At 40.3% G+C, this 23230-nt stretch overlaps 2 protein-coding genes across 9 annotated transcripts in view; both read right to left on the bottom strand.

Moving 5' to 3' along the window:
* Nucleotides 1-7222: 7222 nt before the first annotated feature.
* Nucleotides 7223-9059, bottom strand: LOC127663022 (fibroblast growth factor-binding protein 2-like). Its single transcript, XM_052154415.1, has 2 exons — nt 8257-9059; nt 7223-8140 (listed from the first exon to the last, which is right to left on the bottom strand). Exon 1 carries the CDS (start codon nt 9017-9019, stop codon nt 8264-8266), a length of 756 nt encoding a protein of 251 aa, XP_052010375.1. The 5' UTR covers nt 9020-9059; the 3' UTR covers nt 7223-8140; nt 8257-8263.
* Nucleotides 9060-11460: 2401 nt separating this feature from the next.
* The window catches only part of LOC127663017 (prominin-1-A), a 105113-nt gene continuing 93343 nt past the window's right edge, over nt 11461-23230 (bottom strand). For 2 of the 8 annotated variants that reach the window (XM_052154401.1, XM_052154400.1), the window contains exons 23-27: nt 19819-19934; nt 19266-19289; nt 16413-16519; nt 13230-13264; nt 11463-13116 (exon numbers count right to left, since the gene is read on the bottom strand). In XM_052154401.1, the coding sequence (XP_052010361.1) occupies nt 16450-16519; nt 19266-19289; nt 19819-19934 (210 nt within the window). In that variant the 3' untranslated portion in view covers nt 11463-13116; nt 13230-13264; nt 16413-16449. The other 6 variants (XM_052154397.1, XM_052154398.1, XM_052154403.1 and 3 more) reach the window with 6 other exon arrangements.

The raw sequence follows: 23230 nt of genomic DNA on the forward strand, positions 1-23230 counted from the left end.
TATTGATAATAATAAACAAAATAACTTGTATCTTTTCACTCTGGGTGAATTATTTGCCTTTGAACAGTTTTATTTAATTGTCAACATAGAGTATGATAGATTGTCTCTGTGGTTAGAAATCATAACAATTAATCTCATCAAATAAACCTTCCAAATGCTTACAAATCCACACCGCTAGATGCAAAGTGCATTAGTCATGTGAAAAATACAGTAGTGAGTAGCTTTGAGCATGTTGGAAATCTAAACAGTTATTGTCACCTAAAATAAACCTTACATTTAGCTTCTTACGTTGCTTTAACTATTGTTAAAGTTCCTGTTGGGCTCAAAAGGTTCATTTCTGATACTATTTTGCTTAATCAAGACCAAAAACTCTTTTGTACACACCATGAGATTTTTTTAATTTTTCTTTAAACTTTAGCAGTATATGGAGTTATATTAGTTCACATTGAAATATGACCTTGTGACTAGCCAGTTAAAAGTAACTGCAAAAATGACGCTACTTCAGAGGAAATCTCTTGCATCATTTGTTTGCAGATGCCACTTAGTTTACTATTTTGTTATTCAATGCAATTCATTCATACATTTTAACTTAATACAATTTATTAAGGTCATTCTTTCAGCCAATCAGATTTCAGTATGTTAGTGTGTGGAATCAGGCCAGCTTAGTCCACATGGAAACCATTTAGGAAGCCCCACCCTGCAGGACCCACCAGGAAAGAAAGGATCCCAAGGTAACATGGGAGTTGTATTTAAATTAATCTCAATGACAGATGAAAGCTGAAGCATTACAGTTTTATCGTCTGTTAATGCTGATCTTCTGTAAAGTTGCTTTGAAACGATGTGTGTTGTGAAAGGCGCAATACAAATAAAATTGACTTGACTTGAAGCAGTGTGCATGTGATATTTCATAAGAATATTAATCGACAATTCAGCATCATATATGTAAGCAAGAACACCACACCTTCTTTAAAATGTCAATATTTCTTAGTTGGTTGAAGAACCAATTGCATTGTTTCTCTCAAAGCAAATAGCTGAAATCAGTTTTCTTTCTTTCAGGATTTACCTGGTAACCGTACTAGCAAATGTATTGTTCATGTGAATACCTGTTGTAGATTTGTTCAAGCTCATCCCAGGGCAACATTATACCACACTGGAATTTAACACTGCTATTCTCACTTCAGTAACCACATCTCACACTTCCTAGGGTGTGTGCACGAATCTTGCCTCATTAGACACCATGCTGCTTTTTCTACCTAAGTGTGTCTCTGTTCAATTGTATTTGTGAGGTGTTGGAATACAGGCACTAGTACACTACTCTAAGAGCACTGAGATATTCAGCTTTGAGAAGTCTGGACTTGTCAGGTTGCATCCTACTCCATGCAAAGCCAATCGCAGGAACGGCAACACTGAAAAGGGAAAAGTGGCTTTTAAGTTTTTCTGTTGTACAGCCAAATGTGGATTATCAGATTTTCTTACTCTGTTTTCTCTGCATCTGAACATTTGAAAATCTGAGGCAGGAGACTTCAGCAAAAGTCTAGGAGGTCTTTTGGTCTAGGAGAAACAATTGAGATATTACAGAGATCACACTTGTGATTATCTTATCTAGGAGGTGGTATTAGACACTTTACCTAATGAAACAGCCTCTTCTACTGTATACTGGATGTTCTTAATTTATTTTTATCTTCCACTAGTATTTTTGTTTCAACTAAAAAGTTCCCCTTCTGTCACTCACTCGACGTTGTGTTGATTGTAGTGACACAAGGGGTCTCTTCTGAGAGCCTCGCGTACCTCTGAACTTGAACTTGAGAAAAGGCCAATGTCAAGTTGGCAGACAAAATTTGCATGCCTCGCTCATACGGGTATAAAGGGAACGGGCGAGCGAATGCCAGAGAGATTTTTTCTTCAGAACTGAACAGTTGTGTGATCAGCAAGCCATGTGACACATGACTGCTTCACCCACCTCTGCAAGAGAGCTTGCTGTTGGATCTGACGGCACATTCCAGTGGCTTTCTCCTTTCTGCACGCTGTCCTTTCTCCTTTCGACAGCACTTCTCTTATAAAAGAGTTGACTTCTCTGAAAGAGTTTATTTTCCTCTAAAAGAGTTTGATTCTGGTAAAAGAGCAACATACACAAGCGAGCGTTGAACGTCCTTTTCAGGATGCGTCTTTTTAAAGATGCCCTTCCGCCGCTGTGTAGTTCTTGGATGCGGTCGATTTCTCCACTTCTGGCGGTCATAAAAGTGTGAAAAGTGTGCCTGGGCTGCGAACACACGCAGACAGTGTTTTATAAATGGTTTATGTTCTCAATGCGAGAACATAGTCATGGCAACATTGCGGTCATAGCTGTCTTTTCTCACAAGAGAAAGCCACTTCAGCCAGCCCCTGTGTCGTTCCTTCTTCCCACAGGATTGAGCACGATCCTGGCTGGCGTTGAAGGCGATTTGGGGATGACGACGGGCTCGGTTTTGCCGGGTAAAACCCCACGAACCACCCACCCCCCAGCACGCTTGCTTGCTTCCGTACGAGCTCGGGATTAGTGCGGCTCGCTTCTCGGCCAGCCGGCATTCTCCTTTGAGCCCCAGGAATTGGATGACGATTTCGCCGCTGCAGTTTGAGCCTAGCCCAGTTTGAGCCTGACGCACAGATGTCTGCTATGCTTTCCCAAGCCGCCGTGAGCGTGAGGTGGACTGGAAACCTCCGTCCCCCCCTCGTGGCTACTCGATCGGTTCCGCGGGCCAGGGCGCTGCTCATAGCCACGCCCCCCAGGTACCTTTCTTCCTGGACATGCATGCCGCGGCCCACGGGTACACGGAGGTCCCTCAGGAGGACAGAGCAGTTGCGATCCACCTGTGTCCCGAGAACGTCGCCACCTGGTGGGACCATCTGGTACTCCCCTCCAAGGCCTGTAGGACAACGTCGTCACTGACTGCGAACGCCTACAGCACCACTGGACAGGCCGCCTCCGCCTTGCATGCCATGGCTCTCCTGCAAGTACACCAAGCCAAGGCACTCAAAGATCTGTAACTGGGTAGTCCCGATCCTGACGTGCTGCAGGAACTGCGCTCTGCCACCGACCTCGCTCTCAGAGCTACGAAGGTCACAGCGCAAGCACTCGGGCGGGCGATGGCCACCCTCGTGGTCCAGGAACGCCATCTATGGCTGAACTTGGTTGAGATGCGCAACGTTGACAAAGCCCGCTTCCTCAACGCCCCCATCTTCCAGTTCGGTCTCTTCGGCAACACCGTCGACGACTTCACCCAGCAGTTCTTGGCGGTGAAGAAACAGACAGAGGCCATCTCCCACATCCCACCATGCCGCCGTAGCGCAGGCCATCCCACGTCTGTTCGCCGTGGGTGTCCCCATGCGAAAAAGACAATGCCAGCTCCCCTCAAACTGGGCACAGCTCTCAGCCCCAGCGTTGAGTGCCCCACAGGTGGCGTATGCCCCCCCGTCTCCAGGACCCCCTCTAGGGCCCCTAAAACCCCTAAGCATTCCTGAGGCGGTGCACCCAGGAAGCCAGACGTTTGCTCCGGAGCTGGTAGCAAGACCACGCTGTCCCCTGGTGGAGGGCCGGGAGGAGAATCCTCAGTTCTCCATTTTCCTTCATCACACCTCCCTTCGGGCTGCGGTACCCCAATTGTCAAAGAGAAATTCCCTCGCTTCAGGAATTGAGTTCTCACGGCACCCCGGCACCAAAACCTTGCAGTCCTGGCTCCCCAGATGCTCCTTCCGGGTGCGTGGAGCAAGGAAAGTGCTTTTGAGTTTTTTTCTCAGCACTCAAGCCTCAGTACGCACCTTTGCCTCCCGACGCACTATAACCTGCCCCCACCCGCCGCGAGGGCCCACCCGGTATGTCCAAACGATTGTCCCGTTAGTGCCCCTTGCACGGAGCTTAGACGCATGGCTTGCACTTTCCAGCCCATTGCGATGGCTGGCCAGGACCATCCGACTCGGCTACGCGATTCAATTCGCCAGGCTCCCGCCTCGTTGCAGTGGTATTCGCTCCACGCCAATGTGCAGCAAAACGCCAGCACCTTACGAGCAGAGATGTCCACTCTGCTACTCAGGGACGCGATAGAGCCTGTCCCTCCAGCCGAGATGAAGAAGGGTTTCTACAGTCCTTACTTCATCGTACCCAAAAAAGGTGGTGGGTTGCGGCCAATCTTGGACTTGTGAGTTCTCAACCGGAATTTACACAGACTCCCGTTCAGAATGCTCACGGAGAGGCGAATTCTAACCTGCGTTCGGCATCAAGATTGGTTCGCGGTGGTAGACCTTAAGGACGCGTACTTCAACGTCTCCATTCTGCCTCGACACCGACCCTTCTTACGTATGGTTTGCGTTCAACGGCCAGGCGTATCAGTACAAGGTCCTCTCCATCGGCCTGTCCCTGTCCCCTCGCGTCTTCACCAAGGTCGCAGAGGCAGACCTTGCTCCACTACGGGAAGTGGGCATCCACATACTCCACTACCTCGACGACTGGCTCATTCTAGCGCACTCTCGAGTGTTACTATGCGCCCACAGGGACCACCTCAGCCGCTTAGGGCTTCAGGTCAACTGAGAAAGAAGCAAGCTCTCTCCGGTTCTGAGCATCTTTTTTCTCGGTTTGGAGTTAGACTCAATGTCAGCACGCCTCACAGCCGAGCGCTTCAAGTCAGGCACAGCAGTTCCTCTCAAACAGTTCCAGAGGCTCCTGGGGCATATGGCATCCTCGGCCGTGGTCGGGCCGCTCAGGTTGATGCATATGAGACCACTCCAGCACAGGCTTCAGACTCGAGTCCCGAGATGGGCATTGCGCCGCGGCACATACCGTGTGTTTATCACCCCTTCCTGCCATCAGACTTTCAACCCATGGACAGACCTCTGTTTTCTGTGGACAGGAGTCCCCCTACAGCAGGTGTCCAGACGTGTCGTGGTCACCACAGACGCCTCTCAACTGGGTTGGGGCGCCGTGTTCTGGATGGGGTCCCCCCTGCGTTGGCACGTCAACTGCCTTGAGTTGTTGGCTGAACTCCTTGCCCTGCAGAGGTTTCTCCCGCTGATTCAGGGCAAGCCCATCTTGATCCGTTCAGACAGCACCCCCACGGTAGCGTACATAAATCGCCAAGGCGGCGTACGCTCCCGTCACATGTCAAAACTCGCCCGCCATCTCCTCCTTTGGAGTCAGCTGCGACTCCGGTCGCTGCTCACCACTCATATCCCTGGTGACCGCAACACGACGGTGGAAGAAAAACTAATTCCAGTTGAAATAATGGTAATCCTGGATTGATATATATGAATGTGTTTTGAATCTGGTTTGTAAAATTTCATGCAGTTTTAGCTGTTCAGATTCAATATAACTAAAATGATAAAACTGGAACTTTCCTGCCAGTATGAACAATGTCAGAAGTTTTAAGGTTTACTTAGTAGTTTTAGATCAGTGTCCATGCATCTGTTTTTTTCATTATGCATTATACTATCAGCTTAACGATTTGAGCTAACAGTTGAGTTGAAAAATTTAGATGGATAGTGCAATTTATTCAGTAATGCCCATGCAGTGTCAAAACAATTCCTAGAAATAGTGCAGAATCTTAAATATTTCTTATTCGTTTTATATAATAATGTGTAATAAACGCTTAAACTTTATTTCCAGTTTTAAATTAGATTCAGACTCCTTAATTTTTAATGTGTATTCAGACTTTTTAACCCCTTGTATGTTTAATTGTCATAGCATGCTTTGTTTAGTGTGATCCTGGTCCAATGGCCCCCAAAGGTAAACCCTGATTCACTCTGCATGCATTAATATTGACTCAAAGAATGTTAATTACAATCACTTGTATTTAGAAACCCACTAAGAATACATTTCAAATCTCCCAAGGCAAAGAGGAAAATACAGAAAGATGATCGTGACTACACTGATTCAAAGGTGGGAAGCTGTTACTTGAGATTCAATCACACTTGGAACACTTTCATTTCTTTGTTTATGAACCATTAGACATCTTCTTCACACTAAAGAGAGCTCCACTGTGATTGGCACCATATTGTTTTGTCACATGCTGTGACAAAACAATTTTAACCCTTTACTTACAGCCCAGAGTGTCCTGAACTGAGATCAGTCAGTTTTATTGAAATTATTTTATGCATAGCGTAAAGCAAAGACAAAACACACAGTCCATGCAGTAGGACGCAGGGCCACACAAACTTAAGTATTAGAGTTGTAAGTATATTAAAGGAAGAGTTCACTCAAAAATGAAAAATCTGTCATTATTTACTTAACCCTCAAGTCACTTCAAAGCTGCAAAACTGTCTCTCTTTTGTGGAACACAAAATTCTTAAGTTTTTTATTTTTTTTAACCATAATTTAAGTAAATAGTGAGTCTGTCAAATCAATCCATCCATCCATCCATCTGCACCAAAACTTTTTTTGCACAAAAAAAAAAAAAAAAAAAGAGACAGATGATGAGACAAGTTGCCAGGCACTTCACCACTGTTTTCACATAGGTTTCCAAAGTGTCTCTGAGCAAAGGCCCCCAGAATGATGACTGCTGACTGCAGTGGCGGTCCTACTGTGGATCTGTTACAAATGGTGTGCTGGGTACAAGCTGGCACACACAAGGAGGCCATCTTCTGGAGTGCTGGCAAGTATGGTAGGCCTAGGGCTCCTAGAGTAAACAGTTGACTGGGAGCAGGGGTCTGATTGGGAGTCAATGATGTGGACTCCTCTATATCCTGGAAATGCTCACAGTGAGAAATTGCAGGGAGAGATGGCTGGTTTGGGGGCAGGTGAGACAGTGGCATTTCAGGGTCAGGTACTAACATGTCAGAGCTGCTCGGCAATGTCATGACAGAGATGTCTTCAAATGCCATTTCAGAGGTGTCCTGCAGTGTTTTAGGCACTCCCCATATCTTCTCAATGATGCGATAGGGCGTCTCAGAGCTATCTTTGTTGTCATCTTCAGATGTCTTCCCCATGCTTCTGTAAAATGTGATTCTCAACGGCCTGTTATCAATATGGCCGTCTATCATGGAAAAAGCCTTTTTGGCAGTTTCAAGGGTCATAAAGGCCACAAAGACGTTTAAGTAATGAGAATTCCCATTAAAAACTTTGGATGTGTTTTGGTAATAAAAATTGGTGGGTAAAATGTGCTTAAGAGTCCTAAAATGTCACAGTGCATTAATAATAAATACATAAATAAATAAAATAAGTTTAGTTAGTTAGTTAGTTTTAATATGACCAGGACATTTTCTGCTTTCATGACAATGACCCATCGGATGCATAAATACATAATATAGCTAACATAGAACAATAATTGTAACTGGTAATCTTAATCTATGATTATGCAATACATTTCTAAAACCCTAATAGAGACAAACTTCCAAGCCTTTCTAATGCAATCTCTGTCACTCTTTTGGAAATGAACACAGAATGTAAAGGTGAAAGGAGCTCAAATGTATTCACAACACGTCTACATTAATACATTTCAAATATGACCTGTTAACATTATATACTCAACTCTAAATTGCAGCAGACACAGTGAAATCTCCATGTACATTGTTTATCCACACTCACTGATATTGCAATCAGGGCCGTAACTAGTGGGGTGAAAAGTGGTAATGATTCTATGGTCCAGCGGTTACCCAAACAATTAAAAACTGTATTTATTTTGTAGCTAAGTGGCCCAGAGCAATATACAGGCAGGGGGCCTTGAGTTCCTTGCTTACGGCCCTGACTGCAATCTGAACATACCTTCTGTAGAACTTTATTTGTTTTCAAAAAATTCTGCAGCTTTCAAAAGTGTTAACCCATAATTGGTCAGCAGCACCCATAAATACATAATATAGTATTAATTAAAAAAGGATTAATACAGATTATTCTACACACATAATGTTCAGTACACATGATAAGATGCAATACCTCATCATATACTGTAGTTAATTGAGGACAAAACATGTTCAAACATGCTACACATGTAATCACGTTATGTCCAAAGAATTCACAAAAACACAGATTCTGTCTATTTTAAATACATAACAATATACCGCTGACCCGGCAGTCTTTTCGATTTCAAGAACACACACATTTGTGTCTTCCATTTGTCTCCGTCAGCTCAACTCTGCACATTGTCAGACACATGGAGTCATCTTCATTGGGGTTTGTTGTCTTGGAAAATGTGAATGACGGCAGAAGTATACAGAGAGGATATTCACTAGTTAGATACAATTTTCGCCTTCACAATAAACATTATGGATTTGGGGTATTCAAAATAAAAGTCCTACCTTTTTCTTAGTTTTTGAACCATCCAATGACAAATGAACACACACCCTGAAAGGAGCGCCAGCAGTAATCCTGAGCAAGTTTCTTGGATTCACTCAGAGGTACTGACTGGGTTGGTTTCGGCACTGTTGTCCTTGATATCAGTATTTTCCTTGTTGTGGTGGATTTGACTGCTTTGGGCTGATTCGACTTGTCCTGAGGAGTTCTTGGCATTTGGAGTCTCAGTTCTTGGAGCTGTGTTTGCACTGGTTTAGTTGGCTTTGGTCTCTGCTCTCGTCTGCTTTGTTGTGGTTTTACCTGCTCAGGTCTGGCAGAGGTCGGTCTGGAAGGCCTGTCCTTTGGCATAATGTCAGGTGAAGATGAGATTGTGAGGACCATCTGGGCCTCGTCGGAAGCTCTCTTGCACATGAGAGGCTTAATGACACGCTGGCCCAGACAGGCATTCTGCAACTTGCGGAGATTCCACATGATCTGTGTGAAATAATGTTGTGGATTATTGTTGTAGGAGCGGCAGACATGAGGGTTGCCATGGTACTCGCACCAGTAAGAACGCTCCTGCCCGTGGCATGAGATGCGAAGCTTAGTCAGATTGCCTTGTCCCGCCACACTGATGTAGCATTCATCTTTGGTGCCTTTGGTAACAAACTGGATCGGGTCTTCCCAAATGCTCCTCCTGTGATCTACTATGTCTTTGTGACCCTGGGTCTGAGCGAGAGCTGCATGGAGGCAGCATGCCAGCAGGAGTGTACTTGCGATTTTCCACATATTGTGAGGCACTAACACTGGCAGAGAGACTGTATGCAGGCTTAGACTCTTGATTCCTCTAATTAAGAGCTTTGCTCACAAAGAGGGCGTTTTGAGTAAAAAAGTTGCCCCACAAGTTCCCACTCATTTTCAATGAGAAGCAGGCACACATATGAAACCAATTGAGAAGAATGCTTGGGCATAATAAAAACTGTGTGTACCCTTTCCATACACCCATTTCCGGAACTTTCTTGGCGAATGTGGCATTATTCACAAAAATACACCACAGCTATAAACATTTTCACATTTGTGTTTATGGGTTTGGCAAACAAAAGCACTTATATAGATGGTGTTTAGAGGCCATTAGTGAAAAAGTGTCTGTGTGTTTTGAAACTACTGAATTTAAAAAGTATTTTAACAGTAGCTTTTAACTATTCAATGGAATCTTGGAGAGAGGGTCCTGATACAGAAATTTAAATGTAAACATCGAGAAAAAATCAGCTCAACCACATGGAAACAACAGCCCTGTGTCTGAGACTATTTGGGGGGCAGTCTTTTCTCTGCTTCTGGATTCCTTTGCAGAACATCCAGGAACACATTTCTGGAAATATCTAACAATTTATTAATTTCATAACATTCTATTCTAAACTATGATTTATAGTATATAATATTCTATACAGTGGGATCTATAAGTAATTGAAAATCTGGGATTTTGTTTCTTATGTCAACCCAGAATTTTTTTAAAGAGTTTTAAGATGTTAAAAAAAAAATCTACAACATAGAAACATTATTAAAAATATTTCAGATACTTCTTCATTTATCCTTGCTTCCATTGAAGCACACAATATGATTTTTTTTTTACATTCCTATAAGCTGGTATAACATGGATCATCAGGTTTTGCAGAAACTTGTGAAGTTCAAAACAAAAATAGGGAATCCCAAAAACTATTCCGAAACATTTCACTCATATTGTTATATTACATACAGTTGAAGTCAAAAGTTTACATACACTTTAGCCAAATACAATCTTTGACAAGTAATCATAGAAAATGTTCCCTGTCTTAGGTCAGTTAGTATCACTACTTTATTTTAAGAATGTTAACTGTTACATAACATAACAATGGTCATTATGGCCAAACAGTTCAACACCAGAGGACATTTCTCCAGAAAGTGAGATCTTTGACCCATGTGTCCTTGCCAAATGTAGACTGTCTTTTTAATGGCAGTTTTGGAGCAGTGGCTTCTTCCTTGCTGAGCCGCCTTTCAGGTTATGGCAATATAGAACTTGTTTTACTGTGGATAGAGATACTTGTCTACCTGTTTCCTCAAGCATCTTCACAAGGTACTTTGATGTTGTTCTGAGTTTGATTTGCACTTTTCACAACAAACTCCATTCATCTCAAGGAGACAGAATGCGTCTCCTTCCTAAGCGGTATGACGGCTGCGTGGTCTCATGGTGTTTATACTTGCATACAATTGTTTGTACAGATGAAAATGGTACATTCAGGCATTTGGAAATTGCTCCCAAAGATGAACCAGAATTGTGGTGGTCCACAAGTTTTTTCTGATGTTTTGGCTGATTTCTTTTGATTTTCACTTGATGTCAAGCAAAGACGCACTGAGTTTGAAGGTAGGCCTTAAAATACATCCACAGGTACACCTTCAATTGACTCCAATTAGCCTATTAGAAGCTAATTGGCTAATTGCTTTCTGGAATTTTCCAAGCTGTTTCAAGGCACAGTTAACTTAGTGTATGTAAACTTCTGACCCACTAGATTTGTGTTATAGTAAATTAAAAGTGAAACAATCTACTTGTGTCATGCACAAAACAGATGTCCTAAATTACCAAAACTATAGTTTGCTAATATGAAATCTATGGAGTGGTTAAAAAATGAGTTTTAATGACTTCAACCTAAGTGTATATAAACGTCTGACTTCAAATGGAAAGAGAAACTTTGTATTAAATTAAAAAAATGCATAATAAAAGCATCCTCACTAGTGATCTCAGGCAAATGGAACTCTAATAACACATCTAGATAAATCATGCAACTATAAGAATAACTTTATTGTGTTATAATGGAAATGACAAGTTGGTAGGTTTGGTCTTGGCAGACTAGATCTGCTTACTGTATGCTGCTCTACTGCAGCAGAGCAAGTATGAAGACACAGACATGCTGGTGCACAATTTGACATACAATCCTTTTGAAAAAGCCCTAATCTTATGGTGCTGGGGAGGAGGATTTCAGGGAGAAAACTGAAACCGGCAAACAATTCAGGCAATTTAAATATTAGACAAAAAGAGAGTTCTCAAGTTGATTGGCTAACAGATTACATGTTAAAGGACCTATCAGCTGCACCATGTAGAGAACTTAGAAGCATTTATTGGTTTAGAAAGCGGTGTGACCATTATTATGACATTTATTTGAATCAATAGTATTATGCTGTTATATGTTAGAAAAATATGCCCTCATAATGGTCAAAAAAATGGTCACAGTGGTTGAATTGTGGAATTTACAACACCAGAGAAAATTGTATTTTAATCTTAAACTTTATTCACAATATTTTACAGTTTTAGCCAGCCTAACCACATGTACTTTAAAACCAATGGCACAGACAACCATTCCCACCACAATTAAACATCTTTGAGCAAGCTTGAACAGCAAGTATGCACATGCTATGCCTGGTATGGAAGAACGGTGAGATTTTGAGGTGAACAGAAAAGGAAGCTTTCCGGATATACTGTAAATCAAGAACAACACTTCACCTGAGGCCTTAATAACACTGTCATATACAAAATGTAGCAATGCAGTAACAGAGGTTCTGACCGAAAATATGTAGCACCTGACTGAATGGCTCTAAAACAGATCCAAACATTAACAACGGTTGAGATATTTGGTGACATCATGTCTATGACAGCGTTAAATAGGCCCTGTAAAAGTCATGAAGTAAAGTTAAATCCTAACCTCCTGTAAATGGGCTCTGTGGTCTTCTCTTGCTCTCATACAAGCAAATGTCTCTGATGTACATTCACTCATTTTAATTTTGACAATAATTTCACATATCAAAAGATGCATGCCCACAATAACTGTTATATCAAGTAATTAATAAAACCCTAAGACCTGAGACCTACACAAAACAGGATTTGGTGCCAAAAAGCCATTTTTTATATCAGCAGGTGTACAGTAAAGTAATCAACAATGTGATGGAGAACAACTGTTTGTTAAGTCCTCAATTAGAAATTAATAACTGAGATATCCAGAAAAACTAAAGTACTTATAAAAACTGCCATGCTCTTTTTTTAGGGGTTTTACCAAAACTAGATGCATCATTTCTTGAATTTTTCCAAGTACAAAAAGTGAGAACTTAAACTGCTAATCGGAAACCAGCTGCATATTTGTTGTTAAGATTGCAACCACAATTATCTATTATCATAAAACTAACACCTGGCCATGTCTAACATACAACAAGCTAAAAATATGAAAATGCAACAACCCATTCACCCTTGAAATAGCTTGACAACAATTATCTTCACCAGATTAGCACTATCTCACATACAGTAGTTAGCACTTCAAGCATATTTTAGAAAACCTATGTTACACATGTTTGTTCTGTGTATTATTTGTGGCTCATGTAGTTTCAACAACAACAATCCATTTAGTCTCTGAGGTTCAGAGTTAAAATTCAGTGAAATTACTTCATCATATTTCATTCTCCACAATGTTAAAAAACAAAAAGCACTATGAAAAGAAAAGAAATAAACCCAACAAAAACAAGAATAAAATGCAGCAGTAAAAGCATTGTTATGCCTGTCACATGACCTCTCAAAGTCTGTAAACAAAGACACGTGTAGTAATTAAAACAGCCGTATACCGTGAAGCCTCCCTGGCTCTGTGACAGAATGTGACAACAGAGAATAGCTCATTGAAGGGACAGTCCATTAGACAGTACTATCATTTTAAGGGTGCAAAATTGTCGAAACAAAAACAAATAATTTTGTTGACAAAAATAAATAAATTTATGTTTCAGGTACATGGACAACATGCCCCAGCTGCAAGTATGAGTGTCCTTTTCTTAAAGTTGTCTGTCTGTGAGCTGAGCTTGTCTTTCACCAAGAGGGTCTGTGGCAATGAGAAGAAATTCACAGTGAAAGATAACACATGGTATGTTTGTTAGTTTTTAAATCAAATTGATTCTGTGCTAGAACAAAACAATGCCAATTTAAACAACTCACATGCCACAAAGTTTCAATTCCAGTTTCCAATAGTACTGTGTGAGGAAATAAACATTGCAGAATTACACCCACTGTGCAGTTACAAGAATGCACAATCAAGGGCAAAGCGTGACATGAATGAACTGGTGGACATGAGACGTGAGAGGGGAGATGAGATTTTTGACAAATGTAAAGAAACAAAACATACAGCAAGCTTTGACGTCTATTTGTTTGCAGAGCTGTTAGGGATGTTTGAAGTCAAACATTGACAGATCACAATGATATGGGACATTGGTTAATGATGAACCCTAAAAAACACAATCTACACAAAGCTTTGCAGAACTGTCAGCAAAGTTATCCAGGCAGAATGATTCTGAAGATGGAAATAGAACACAAAAACGGCACATGCTGTTTATGCAATGACAGAGAACCAAAAAGTCTACAGAAATACTTCAAAGTTCATGCCAACAGAGGTGGTGAAATGTAAAGAAACAATCCAACAATCAATTAAAGCTGGCACCACACTAGCCGATATTGCCAAAGCAGTCTCTTGTGTTCTCATCAATTGACCAATGAGCTTCTTCTTTTACAAAAGAACTGACAAGATCGCAATCCGTAGTACTTCTGTCACCAAGTGTTTTTTTCCTACTCTAAAATGACTAATGAAATCAGAAATAATAAAAAAAATAGGTATTTTATAGGTGTTTGTGATTGACAACTTTTAAAATACATCACTTATCTATGATACTGTAAACACCACATGCATCTGTTTTTAAAAACATGACACGACTACAGAAATGAAAAGATAAAAAGTTATTTTTAATATCTAAATTTTACTATAGATTCTCCTCCCTGCTCAGTCAATCTCCACTTTCACATTCTTCTTCTTGTGTTTTTGGTGATTTACATTCTTCATGCATATCGCCATCTACTGGGCAGAGTTCATTTTTGAGTGAACTATTCCTTTAAGTAGTACATGGGAGGCCACATTGTTCTCCTTTGAGATACAATGTTCAAGATTGATTTAGCTTTTGTAACTTTTAAGGCAAGAAATAGTTTTCTAATGCATGATGCACAATTTTCTTTGTGACTGGTGGAATGCAAAGATTGCTCTACAAATGTTGATACTTTTCTATCAGGCAAAAGAAAAAACATGATAAAGGGTAAGCATAATAATACATAATTTTATCATCTCTACTTTCCTAGTAATTTATTCTACAAATTAACAATCTCTACATCAGGGGTCGGTATTATCAAAAAACTAACAATATTATAAAGACAATATTATTATCAAACAAATCACTGTTTTATTCTTTTACATTAATACTTCTAAAGCTACACAAGTTATTCAGACAAAAGTAGTGAGTGGATTTCTCATTTCCTTGTTAATGTTGTTTGATTAATAGCCTTTATATGTCATAGCCTACTAGACAGTGCTCAGTTTGGATCCATGTACACTTCAAGTCCAACATTTTGATGCAAATATACTTTTTGTCCCACTGTTTAAACTCACTTTAGACACAAACGACTGCGTTTATATTAATGCCTCATCAAGACAGCATTGGCGGAATTATAAAGTGTATTTGACCATTTAGGCGCGTAACTGTATTAGCGCTCAAGCATTAGCCGCTTATCATTCTAACAGCACGCAGCTACAGATGTCAGGATATAAAAAGTCAATCTTTTATATTTCATCTAGATCAATGAACTAGTGGTTGTCTTGCTATCGCGATCGATGTAATGAACACCCTGTTCTAGATGTTGAATATAGGTTAAGTATAGAACATTACTCAGAAGTTTATCATAGATTTTCGAGGACATCACTCTCTCTCTTTTTTTTCAGATAAACATCAAGATTGTTTTATCGCCCAGCCCTATTGATAACATGCCTTAATCTCTCACAGCAGCCCAATAATCTCAGTGATAGATAGTTAAATTACAGGCTACATTATAAACACAGGATCTAGAAAGAAGAAATATTACATTTACCTCGATATGTTTCTTCAAGGCAGGATTAATGCTGATATCTGGCTTGAGCAAGTTAAACTCACATGACAAGATCAAGCAATTGGCCTTTTTCACTGCGAAAAGCCTTTCAGGTGCGGCCGTGATATTCAGCTGTTGAACTGTGTTTGAGGCATCCTCCAGATGGCGCCGGACCTGCAGCTGCCCAAGAGTGTGATATGATTTGACAGGAGTCACGAGACTCACTCTAGCCAATCATGTTGATAGATAAGGACAGTAAAGAAGTGAACACAGACGGTTTGAAAATAGCACAGTAAATGTACAGTTACAGCACTTGAAATCAAGTAAATGTAAAAGTATACCATTTTTAAACTACTTAAAAAAGTACAATTCCTGGGAAAAACTAATTAATTACAGTAACGTGAGTATTTGTAATTCGCTACTTTACACCCCTGATTATAATTAGTCTTTGGTTTCATTAGTCCTGAACCCATTGGTTCATGTTTATTGCCTTGTTATCTTGTTTTCAGTTTAGTTATGTCATAGGTCCTAAAGTTTATTAGCTCTTTCAAATCTTGTTACCTTGATACCCCAGTCTCTGTATTTAAGCCCTCATGTTTGCCTTTGTCCTTGCTCGTGTGATTGTTAAATCTGGTAACATTGTTCTAGATTCTCATTCTTTGATTGTTTCTCAGTCATTGTCATAGATAATTAAGTCTAGTCTCTTGTTTATTATCTTTTGTCTTGTTGGCACTGTATATAAACTGCACTTGGGTTCACATAATCATCATCGTCTTGTCTTCATCCTGTTAAGCCTGCCTTATCGTTACAATCACACACTTTCACAAGGTGAAGTTTCTCCATGAATCACATCCTAAATCACTTTAAAACAAATTTATGCTCACAGGGTACTCCTGTTGCTATTTTGGCGAGCTCCAGATGACAGGGAATCAGAGAGAAAGAGAGTTGCGGTGAGTTGTTATTTCTGTCACCCATCCACCATTCTTAATCAGCAAGTGTGCCATACCTCTGACTGAAGAGAGCATGATCTAAGCAAAACAGTCTGCATGTGTGACACCCTCGGCCAAAATAGAGTTGTTTGGTGTCTGCTAGTGTGGTGTCAGCTTGATCAGACATTTTTGGTATGCAATTGTCTATATAATCAGTTAGATTAGGAGGAAGAAACATGCTTAAGGAGAGAGGTTACAACCATTTTCTCTCATCTGCAGATTTCAGTACCTTTCTGTAGTTAAAAAACAGATTCTCCTCCTCAGAGTCACCAGTCGGCATAGCGAGGGGGCGCAGAGGCCCGTGGGAATCGAGTCATAGTGTCATAGGTAGGGATGCTTGAGGCACAAAGGAAAAAAACTGTCAAGGCCAAAGGGAATTCAACACCCCCACCCACCCATGAGAGCGTCCACCATCATCTCTCCATCCATCTTTAAGGGCTTTTCACACCTGGGTTAACGTCTTCTTAAACCCCAGGTTATGGGTATTTTAAACCATGGGTCATAAAATTGTTTTTCTGAAAGAGGGTTCACACAACTTTTAAACCTGGGTTGTGAAACTCTGCTCCACAGCAAGGTTAGCCTTGCTTTTGTTGGGCTAACCACGGATTCTGGTGCCAAAGGTAAAATGTGTAAAAAGCTGTAGTGCTAAAATGGTATAGTGAGTTTAGCAAAAGACAACCAGCCAAGAACTAAACAGTGCTCGCATCATTAAATGTCCATTCGCTTTTAGGGATGGGAACGGGTTCCATTATTTTAATGAGTTTCAGTTCTGTTCTTAAACGCTCATTTTACTGCTGATGGAAAATACTAAAACACTCCTGCTGTGATAATTAGTGGCAGCACTGCCCTACTGGATCTACAGCATGAAAGACATGAAAGCGTGAATCCTGAATGAATGACTCTTAGGAGCTGGTTCTTTTTAGTGAATCTCATTCTGACTACTGTGATGTCCAACTCGAAATGAACCAAGAACTGAACTGTTGTGTAGGCCTAATGTTGTGCTTTCCTCCTGAGTCCTGACACATGTTTAGTTAAAGATAGACCAACGTATTACAAGTTCTGTTTTATATATATATATATATATTATTTTATGAAACTAATGAATAAATAATATAATTTAGCAAATTAGTTTTGTGTGTAATATTGTGATTTTTTTAATGTAATATATAGTTATAAAAGACCAATTAATGGATTGCATTTATGCCTTTAAAAAGCCATTTGCAAGAATTTTATAAAAATAATCTCTGATCTGTTGAAATCAGAAATGATCTCATTAATTATCTATAGACTGTTAGAGCAATATATGCCATAAAAATAGGATTTTTTACTTCCAAATATTTATTCCTAAAAAGTAAGAATTTAATCATTCAGGAAGAAAGGAACCGTTACGGAATCTGAATCATAAAGAGAAATCGGATTCGGAATTGTAAAATCCCTCACAATTCCCATCCTTACTGGCTTTGGTTTGTTTTGTTTCAGCCACTGAGGTAAATCGTTAAAGATGCCAAACTCCTCCGCATTTTTGGTTAGCTTTTTTTAGAGTATGTTTCCAAAGAGCGCATTTTCATGGGAATATTCCTACAGCAATTAGACAAGCAGTTATTCAAACAGGTTGAATGCTTGATGCATGCTGCACTTGTCCAATCAATGTAACCCAAAGTTTACAACTAAAGTGTGAAATCTCGAAACCTGAGGAGATGAATTACTAACCCAGGGTAAAGTACAAACGGTGTGAAACAAGATGACCCAGGATAATGTTAACCCAGTGTTATGAATGGCCCTGGGTAAACAATTTAAAGTGTGACAAGCCCCACATTAGAGCAGGGTCGACTGACAGACAGAGCACTATTATTAATATGAATTAATAATATCCCTATTTTAATTTTCAATTATGATCATGCAAATAACTAAACAACTAAATGTTTAATTATGAATTAAACATGACCAATGGCTTGCACAATTCAGACAGAGGTCTAACAATTACACCCCTTGACTGCTACTGTTATTTTCATCATAGTTAAGGCGGATTCAGTCTTAGCACACAATGTGTATAGTCTCTGTGTGTCATTCCAGCCCAATCATCCTGACCTCTGTAATGCAAGTCTTGTGGCTTCCAGAACAGAGCTTGAACTGAATGGCATGCTGTTATTGACGACAGTTAGAGAGACCAACCAATCACATATCAGCAACATAGTTATAATCTTCAAGAGGCACTTGCAAGAAGACATGCTGAGTGAAGCAGTGCAATCATTGGAATAAATGCACAAGCACAATTCCAGCCACTTTGACAACTCAATAAACATACATTCAGTGTTAGTGTCAATTTAAATACCATGCAAAAGTGCATGCAAAGCACACATTCTACACGATTGAGTTAGCAAGCATGCTCACATCAAGTATAACGATGAGAAAAGAGAAAAAGCTGACTCCCAGGTGCTTGTTTTTGGGAAGGGCAATTTCAAACAGCATGCATCGGCCCTCCGACACCTCATTATCACAATTACCACCTCAAACAATCTGCATTCCAGTGCATCCATTTCATTAGAGTAACACACGCAGGGTGAAGAGGGATGTGGTTCTTATTACCTTGTCATTACAGGATTTTGGAAACCTTCTAAATGCTCATTATAATAACCATTATTACCAACTTCCATACTGAAATAGACATTACATAGAAAAAAAATTGTAAACAAAACATGACGTGACATGAGCAAAATGGCATGCGACTGAACCGGAATAAGCTTCATTCAAAGATGTTTTTTTAAATGTAAACGCAAGCTTGTGCAGAAAAGTATTAAACAGTTTAAGTAGAAATTACAATTGTTTATCATATAATGTAACATGTAGAGAAATAGTTTTGAATTGTGCTCTTAAGGTCTCTGTTTTAACAGCCCTTCATATTAAACAAGGGAGCTTTCAAAGATACAACACAAGCGATGCCCTTCACCGGAGAAGCATTCAAAAAGCGTGTAGCTTAAACCAGCACCATTAAGCAGAAATCTTTATGTACAAAACAGGAAAGGGATGTTTTTTAAATAGCGGCAAAGTGGACAGCAAAAGTATAACGGAGTTAACAGCTTACGTTTTCATGGGAATTGTCTCAATGCTAAAAGATACAAGACAAGCAGATATGTTACAGAGATGCACTTAAGTTGTGTACAGACATCATGAAGATGTCCAAATGGACATCTCTGGTCAAGACACTTGGTGACATGTTGCAATGATTCTTTACTGTAAACGCATGTATGTTTGAACATTGTTTGTACAAGATATATATATATATATATGTATGAACATATTTTTCATAAAGTGCAAAGTGCTGGACAGAGAGACATAACGAATGAAGAAAGATGGAAATAGCAAGAATGGTTATCATAATGTGAAATGCCAAGTCCCTGAGACAGAGGAGCTATTTGGCACAGACAGAAATAAAAGAAGAGAAGCAGACAGAGAAAAAAAGAGCAGATTATTAACAAAACTGTGGCAAACAGAAGAAAGAGGCATTCGCACTGTAACACACCAATGTGCTCACTCAATACTCGCAATTTCTTTTTCATTCCAAAGCGGAGTGCCTCAAGTAACTCTAATCGGTCTATTATTCTTTTAAGTACTACACCACAATCTGGTTTACTTACTCATCATAGACATCCTCTGTGTCCATTCTACGGTAGAACTTGGCAAGCTTCACAGATAGGATGACACTAGGGAGCAGAAACAATGTGGAGCAGCCCAGTCCGAACCAGAATGTGTTCTGCAACAAATAAACAAAATATTTCTCAAAGACCAAAATAAAATCTAAAGTTTTAGTTCTTTGTGGCTTTTAGTCCTTGCCTGTTAGCTTTGAGGCTATCTATATGGTAATATCACATAGCAAATCAATGAACTGCATTTACAGAATCATGGGTGATAAACTGGTTAAAAGTTGCTTTCCGTACTTAAACTTTCAAAGTATTTTAATATTCATATTCAAGAGCAAGTTCGAATTCAGGGTGTGCTGAGTGACTCCAGCATAAGAAACCAAATTAGCTCGGTTGCTAGGGAGTGAAGGGTCACATGGGGTAACCTCCTCGTGGTCACGATTAGGGGTTCTCACTCTAAATGGGGCACATGGCAAAGTAGCATGAGCCTGCACGTGGTGAGCATCCGTGGTGTCATGCACAATGAGCCACATGATAAAATGCATGGATTGACTGTCTCAGTGGAGGCAACTGAGACTTGTCCTCTGCCACCCGGATTGAGGTGAGAAACCACGCCACCATGAGGACCTACTAGGTAGTGGCAATTGGGCATTCTAAATTGTGGAAAAAAGGGGATAAAAAAAAAAAATCATACTCAAGAAGCTGTTTTTTTACCCCCGCATCCTAGGCAACTCTTTGAACTTTCACACCCTGCCTGTAAAGTATGTAGATCTGAACTCTTCTGAAACTCCTCTCCGGGGCTGGACTGGAACATCATTTTAGGCCGGGAGTCTCACATTCATTCAAGCCACCCAATAAACCCACAACAAATTTTAACAATAAAACCACAGCTGATGTTGGGTATAATGATTCAACAATACACTTTACGTTAAGGTTGTATAACGTTAATGCATGAACATGTAACATTCCATATTAAGATTAAAGACATAACAATTAATATTTTAATGCATTTGTTCATCATAGTTCATGTTATTTTATACATATTACTCATTGTTAGTTCATGTTAGTTCTTAATGATGTTACATTACCAATTTTTAATATTAAACTGTATTAGTATGTGTAGAGATTAATTTAAACTAAGATTACAAACGCTGTTAAAGTATTGTACATTTTTCATGTAAATTCACTGTGTAATGTTAATGGATACACAACTGTATCTCAAATGTCTCCCCTTTTTCCTAATGCACTCTAAGTCCTCCTGGTGACTTGTTGAGCGCGTTACCACAGAGACATAGCACGTGTGGAGGCTTCACGCTATTCTACGCGGCATCCAAGCACAACTCACCATGTGCCCCACCGAGAGCGAACCACATTATAGTGACCACGAGGAGGTTACCCCATGTGACTCTACCTTCCCTAGCAACCGGGCCAATTTGATGCTTACGAGACCTGGCTGGAGTCACTCAGCACACCCTGGATTCGAACTCACGACTTTCAAAAATACACTACAGTTTTGTTTCTTTGTGTTTCTTTCTAAAGTCAAAGATGACTGTGAGAGAAAACATGCCGGCAGCCCATTGTTGCCATAGTGGCATTAATATAAAATAATAATAAATAAATAAAAACAAGCGGGTCAGTGGGCCAAATTACATAGAAAATGGACATGCTGCTTCCGAATGATCATGCACCCTGAAATTGTCCCCATTCAGCAGAATTACTGACAAGTGCCATCCCCATCAGACATTTTCGCATCAATTCAAACAAGTCCACATTGCCTTGGTGCTAATCTTAGCTTGTTGCATGGACAATCTCCAAAAAACAGGTTCTGGTCCCCTGGTAACAAGGAAGTAATCATGTTTACATAAACATGGCTGAGTGTGACACAGAGGATCAATTCTTACTCTACTGATCATTAGATTTAGGACTGGGGTTTAGGCAAGGGGATGAGATTAATAAAATATGCATTGTTGTTTATAATTAAATATACCACTTGCATTTGACACCACCCTGTGGACATTTCAACTCAAATGGGTGCAGTGATATAGAATTTGGTAAGCACAGACAGAGTTTATCAGAGGAACTTTTGATGTCCTGCCACTGAATTCACAGGGTGCTCATTCTGCTGAGGTTAAACACTTAAACGTTAACAAGCCTAGCAGGCTAGACACTTCCTGGTGCAATCAGAGAGAATTATATTGAGGCCAATCTCTGCAGAAGAGCAGTATACTGCTAATTACTACAGGTATTTAGGGGCCTGGATGCTTCCTAAAATTCCTGCCCTTGCTGGCTGTTGTAACAGCCTTGTAAATGGGTGTGTGCAGGGTCCAAAATGAACATTCCCTAAGCCAAATACAAGTAAAAAAAATGATAGTCTGACCCACCTGACGTAAATTACACAAGTGACTCAAACCTAACACCAACAATGTACCAGACCAAAGAAAGTTTAAAAGCTGAACCTTGCAGAAGTTTAACGAGCAGTTACAGAAATACTCAGCCCATCTGGCACAAACAATCACCCATGCGATTATCTTATCCGCCAATCGTGTGACAGCAGTGGAGTGCATAAAAGCACGCAGATACGGGTCAGGAGCTTCAGTTAATGTTCACATCAATTATCAGAATGGGGGAAAAATGTGATATTAGTGATTTGGGCCGTGGCATGATTGTTGGTGCCAGATGGGCTGGTTTGAGTATTTCTGTAACTGCTGATCTCCTGAAATTTTAACACACAACAGTCTCTAGAATTTATTCAGAATGGTGCCAAAAACAAAAAACATCCAGTGAGGGGCAGTTCTGTGGATGGAAATGTCTTGTTGATGAGAGAGGTCAACAGAGAATGCCAGACTGGTTGGAATGACAAAGTCTACGTTAACTCAGATAACCACTCTGTACAATTGTGGTGAGAAGAATAACATCTCAGAATGCGGGTTGGCGTTGTTTTGGCAGCACGAGAGGGACCAACACAATATTAGGCAGGTGGTTTTAATGTTGTGGCCAATCGGTGTAAATTCCCCCTCAAACATTATAGTGCATTACTTTTATGGCCAATAAGATATTTATGATCAGTACATTTTCTCAATTCACTTGTGATTAGCGGGCGTGTCCAAAAATGTTGGACCCTGTGTGTACGCGTGTGGCACATTATTGCTGAATGGGGTGTTACTGTATGTTCGTCTGTTTAAGTGAGTTCTCGCTTATTCAAAACTATGTCCTCCAAGGTTGTTTTTTAAGTCAGATTTTTTATTATAATAATATACTTTAATTTTGTGGCTTTCAAGTGTGTGCAATCGTGTATATGTTCAGTGGTGCACACAGGGCCCCATTTGTACATGGAATATTGTGATGGGGGTCAAACACTCAAACACACTAACACACACACGCCCATCATTTCAGATCAAAACTGCCCCAC

The sequence above is a fragment of the Xyrauchen texanus genome, chromosome 23 (genome assembly GCF_025860055.1).
Source record: "Xyrauchen texanus isolate HMW12.3.18 chromosome 23, RBS_HiC_50CHRs, whole genome shotgun sequence".
Classification (NCBI taxonomy): Eukaryota; Metazoa; Chordata; class Actinopteri; order Cypriniformes; family Catostomidae; genus Xyrauchen; species Xyrauchen texanus.

Bases quoted from the DNA above. Each gene is read 5' to 3' on its own strand.
- LOC127663022 (XM_052154415.1), bottom strand. From the start codon at position 9,019: ATGTGGAAAATCGCAAGTACACTCCTGCTGGCATGCTGCCTCCATGCA.